This window comes from Tupaia chinensis, unplaced genomic scaffold (assembly GCF_000334495.1).
Source record: "Tupaia chinensis unplaced genomic scaffold, TupChi_1.0 Scaffold149964_2, whole genome shotgun sequence".
Lineage (NCBI taxonomy): Eukaryota > Metazoa > Chordata > Mammalia > Scandentia > Tupaiidae > Tupaia > Tupaia belangeri.
In genome coordinates, this window is record NW_006209806.1 from 2,133,752 (window position 1) to 2,139,215 (window position 5,464).

General features: G+C 58.2%; 1 protein-coding gene across 1 annotated transcript in view; it reads right to left on the reverse strand.

The window, feature by feature from the left end:
• The window catches only part of MYDGF (myeloid derived growth factor), a gene marked incomplete at its 5' end in the record, with an annotated part of 7,660 nt that extends 2,449 nt beyond the window's left edge, over positions 1-5,211 (reverse strand). The window contains 2 exon segments of the mRNA XM_014585536.1: positions 1,934-1,995; positions 5,161-5,211. Of these exon segments, the coding sequence (XP_014441022.1) occupies positions 1,934-1,995; positions 5,161-5,211 (113 nt within the window).
• Positions 5,212-5,464: the final 253 nt, after the last annotated feature.

Consider the following 5,464-nt stretch of genomic DNA (forward strand, 5'->3'; position numbering starts at 1 on the left):
GCATGGCTTCGGCCGCCATGGGCAGGTTCAGGCAAGCCCACTCCCTGCCCCGATGCCCAGGCCTGCAGGGCCTGGCCCTGGGAGGCGGCACTCTGTGCCCCGGGGACCCTGTTGGCTTCTGCAGCACCGAGGCCGGGAGGCACTCGAGCAGGGTCCCCGCTCACCATGCTGGCCAAGGCCCCAAGGCTCCCCCAGAATGGCCGGGCAGACCCGTCCTGCACCCAGTCCCGTCATTACGCGGGGTTCGCCGGTCAGTCGCCTCCCATCTGCGGACCGTCAGCCTGCCCCAGGGTGGGGCCCACTGGCTCTGCACCCCCGGGCCGTGTCTGGCACCAAATGACAGCTTACGGGGACCACGTTGTGGGGGCTGACCCGTCCCAGGGTGGCGGGCCCAGGGGACATGACAAGATGGATGATGGTTGGCCACCTTCCTGCATCCTGTCTGTGGCTCACCACCCACATGACCAACAACCCCAGTGAGGACGGGAGGGCCCCCGCAACACCACCTCCCAGACCACACCACGGTGGACCCAGGGGCCGGGCCCTGCGCAGAGGCCGTGCATGGGCTCAGGGTCTGCATCTGGGTGAAGTCCACGACCCGTAAAGGTAGGGCCATCGGGCTCATCAGCCCCGAGAGCATTCTAGGAACAGACACCTGGTGCAGACCTGCCTAGGGCGGCCCGATGAGGAGGGCTGGGGTCCCCACAGGGCGTGCTGTCCCCAGGGCATGCTCTCTGCAGCTGTGTTTGTGTTCCCACCTCGTGCCAAGGACCCCCACGTCCCCCGACCCGGCTGCCTCATCGGCAGGGCGCGTCCACCCCCGGGGTGCTACACTGGTTGGCCTCCCGCGAGGGCCCCTGGCTTCAGGAGGGCACTGAGCGCCCGCATTTGGGCTTGAAGCCTCCTGGAATAGTACTCAGCCGTGAACAGGAGGGAGCCTGGACACACCTGCGGAGCGGCTGAGCCTCGTAAGCACCATGCTCAGGGGGACCCCGATATGTGAAATGCCCAGAACAGGCGGGTCCACAGGGACAGGGAGGGTGACTGCGGCGAGGGGCTGGGCGTGGATGGACTGGTCGCTAACAGGGCAGGGCTTCCTTCCAGGGATAAGAATGTTCTGGAGGGACCAGCAGTTGGCGTGATAGTTACATCGCCGGACTCCCACGTAGCTGACCGCGGTTCGAGTCCTGGACTCGGCGGCTTGAAACTCACACTGGGTGTGTGTGTGTGTGAGAAACCAAGATCCCGAGAGGAGAACGGAGAAGGGACTGTGGCATGGCCATCCCCCCGGGGGTGATTCTCACTCTCTCTCTCTCTCTCTGTCTCTCCAGCAAGTGCATGCACCCTATAGCAAAAACCTCTCTCTTAAGCGACCAGCAGTTAGCGTAATGGCTATGTCGCTGGACTCCCATGTAGTCGACTGGGGTTCAAGTCCCAGACCCAGTGGCTTAAACTCATGCCAGGTGCGTGTGTGTGCGTGCCCAAGATCCCGAGAGGAGAGTGGAGGAGAAGGGATTGAGGCGTGGCCATCCCCCCTGGGGGTGATTTCTCGTTTTCTCTGTCTGTCTTTCTGGTGAGTGCACGTGCCCTATAGCAAAAACCTCTCCAAAACAAAAAGAGACTGTAGGGACCAGGAGGTGGCATGCTGGTTAAGGTGGACACTCCCACCTGGCTCAAGTCCTGGACCTGGCTTTGTCTCTTTCTCTCTCTCTCTCTGTGTCTCTCTCTGGTTAAAATAAACGAATAAATAAAACGAAATACCACCGCTGAACTTGAGAAGGTCGAGGCGCGCCTCCACTTCAACAGCTGCCGGAGGAGCTGGTGGGGCGCTCCCTGTGGCCCTCCCCTGCCGGGAGCTCTGAGCTGCGGCCTGTCCAGGATCACTGCGCCTGGGCTTCCCCACGGCCCCCACCCTCTGGCCCGGCCGGCTCACCTCCAGACGGTGCAGGTGAAGTGCTGGTGGTCCTCACTGGTCCCCAGGCTCATCTGCCATTGCTGTGGACAGAGCAGTCAGCCCAGACCTCTCCCGGGAGCCCCAGGCTCGCCCCGTCCACCGCACACCGCTGTCCCTCCCTCCCGACCCGTTCCGCACCACGTGGCCCCGCCTGCCCTGGCCCTCTGGGCCACGGTTTCGTGGCATCTGTGCTCAGGGGACCTGGCCATCCCACGTCCCTACATGAAACATGGCGCCTCTCCTAAGAGCCCCCCGAACCGACCCACTTAAATACGGAGACAGGTGCCAGTAGGTGGCGAGGTGGTTAAGGCACTGGGCTCCCATTTGGCCAGACATGGTTCAAGTCCTGGACCTGGAGGCCTGAAAATCAGGCCAGACGTATGTGCGTGCAAGCCCAAAACCCTGAGAGGGGAACGGAGAGGGGACGCCAGTGGCCACCCTCCTGCGTGGGGGTTTCTCACGTGTCCTCTGTCTGTCTCTGACAAGGACACGTGCCCTGTGGCTAAAACCTACGATAAAAAACAAACAAAAAAACTTGCTTACATTTAAAAAATAATATCTGGGGCCAGCAGATGGCGTACTGGTCATGCCGCTGATCCTCGCATAGCTGTGACCGAGTCAGCTTAAAACACACCGGCGCGTGTGCGTGCGTGCCGAGATCCTGGGCGGAGAATGGAGGAGGGCGGTGTGGCCATCCCCCAGGGGGTGATTTCTCACTTTCTGTCTCTGTCTCTGTCTGTCTGGCGAGTGCACGCACCCTATAGCAAAAATCTCTAAAAAAAAATCAAAGTGCAGGCAGCCGTGACCTCCCGAAAGCACTAGGAGAGAAACCTTCCTGCCCCAAGGCCTCCGGGGTGCAGGGGCGCCCTGGCTCATGGCCGCAGCACTCCGGTCTCCACCTCCACCTTCGCACGGCCTCCTCGATCTGCCAAGCTTCCTATCAAATTATCAAACATCCATGTGCCTCTTCTTTTTTCTTAAAGAATTATTTTATTTAACTTTATTTATTTATACATTTATTTAAATTTAACCAGAGAGGGTGAGCAAGAGAGAGAGAGAGAGAGAGAGAGAGAGAGAGAGAGAGAGTGAAAAAGCAAGCCACCAGGTCTGGGCCTTGAACCATCATGCCTGGCTTTGAGTTCAGGACTTGAACTATGATCAGCCACGTGGGAGTCCAGTGCCTTAACCACCAGGCCACCTGCCAGCCCCCCTTTTTTTTAAAAAAAGAAAATAATCATTTTATTTAACATTATCTATTTATTTTAATTTGACCACAGAGGGACAGAGTGATAGTGAGAAAGACAGAGAGCGAGAGAAGGACAGTGAGAAAGCCAGCCTCGGGTCCGGGACTGAACCATGGTCAGCCCTGTGGGAGTCCGGCGCCTTAACCACCCGCCACCTGCCGGCCCCTCACTGCAGTTAGGGTCACCTTGGTAACCTAGCTCAACGTCCTCACCTCGACCCTTCAGTGCATGGCATCTGCAAAACGCTTCTACACGAGGCCACGCTTGCAGGCTCAGGGGACCAGAACTGGACCCTGGTGGGGGCAGGGGGGCATTCAACCCGCTACTTCCGGAATGACTACTCCCCCAGCAGCTTCACAACAACGCTGGGAGGCCCGAGGCTCAGGCGCGGTTGTGCCTGTCCCCGCTCCCTAGGCTCCCTAGGCTCCCTAGGCTTGGTCGCACGGGGCTGAAACCGAGGTGCCAGCTGTGCTGTTTCCTGGAGCAGCGCCCTCTTGTGAGCACACACGGTGGTGGCAGAGCCCGGCTCACTGCGGGGTAGGCCAGCACCCCATCCCCTCCCACTGCCTGCTCTGCAAGGCCACCCTCAGCCCTAGCCTTTAAACTGCCGGAACTTCCGCTTTCTCTTTTAACTTTTTGCAGAAGAGACAGAGAGAGGGGAGGCGAGAAAGCACCGCCTGGGGCCATGACCATGCCACAATCCCATCTCCTCCATTCTCCTCCCAGGACTTTGGGCACTCATGCACACACACACCCGGCATGCTTTTCAAGGTGCCAGGTCTGGGACTCGAACCATGGCTGACCACGTGAACTTCAGCAGCTCAGTGCCTTCACCACTGCACCATCCGCTGATCCCACTGTCACTCTTCTGCCACCAGCCAGCAGAAAGGAGGCCCTTCGTCCTACCCCCATAAAGAACTGAATTCTGCCGACCTCCTGAAAGAGGCTGAAAGAGGCCTCTTCGCCTCCAGTAAAAGCCGGGCCCAGACACCCTGAGTCCGGCGTTAGGGAGCACGGTGCGGAGCTGACCCAGCCCTCCGGCCCACAGAGAAATGCCCAGGGCTGTACTTACTGCAGCATTTCTAGTGCACCTATCTACACAGAAAGAGGGAGGCAGAGAACCCCAACAGGGCCTCATGCCGCCATCCACCCCCAGCCTCGGCCAGCCGCTATCGTGGGCAGGTGCATGCGAGGTGTGCCTCGGGGTGCAAACCCAGGACCTTCCCCTCGGGGGTCCAGCTCTGCAGACACTGTGTTAATCACCACACGGCCAGTTGGCCTCAAAGGGGTGTGATTTTTGTTTAACACCATAGCTTTTTTGTCTGAATTATTTAATTTTATTGTTATTATTTTTTAATTTGCTCTAGGCCTTACGCGCTCGCCAGAGAGGGACAAACAGAGTGACAGAAAGGAGAAAGCGTGTGGCTATGTTCAGGACTCGAACCACCATGTGGGAGGCCGGCACCTTAAGCAACATGCCTCCTGCTGGGTGTTATTACTAAGCTGCTAAGTTTGTGGAAATTTATTTATTATTATTTTTGTTTACTTTTGAAGATAATTATTTCATTTAACTTTTAAAAAATTTGACCAGAGCGGGACACAGAGAGAGAGAGAGACAGTGAGAAAGCAAGCTGTCAGGTCCAGGACTTGAACCATGGTAGGCCATGTGGGAGTCCAGTACTTAACCACCATGCCACTTGCCGGCACATAAAATGAAGATGACGTGCCTAGGGAGTCCCTGAGAAGGGTAGGTCACATCCCACACCAACATCCCTCCTTGTGTCCCAAGTCAGCTCCCTTGGTGGCCGGTTCGGTGGAGTAGCGACCGGATCGCTCCCGGTCAGTAGGTAAAGGACGCCTAGCTCACCTAGGGAAGCGGACCTACACCTGCCCCAACCCCGCTGTCCGAGGGGCGGCTGTCTGCGGATACCACCACGCTAAGCCGTGCGGAGCATCACTCACCTCGTTGGTCCCGCCTTGAGAAGCGTAAGTGAACACGCACGTGAACTTGTCCTAGGGTGAGAGGAACAAGAGGTTCAGTAGGTCACCCTTAATGGTAAGGGCCGTGGTCTCAGGACCCCCAGAATCAGGAAGATTCCCCTTTCCAGCATCTGTGCTGAGAGAGAGAGGGACCAGCAGTTAGCGAAATGGCTATGTCGCTGGACTCCCATGCAGTCGACTGCGGTTCGAGTCCCGGACCCGGTAGCTTAAACTCACGCTGGGCGCGTGTGCGTGCGTGCCCAAGATCCGGAGAGGAGAATGGAGA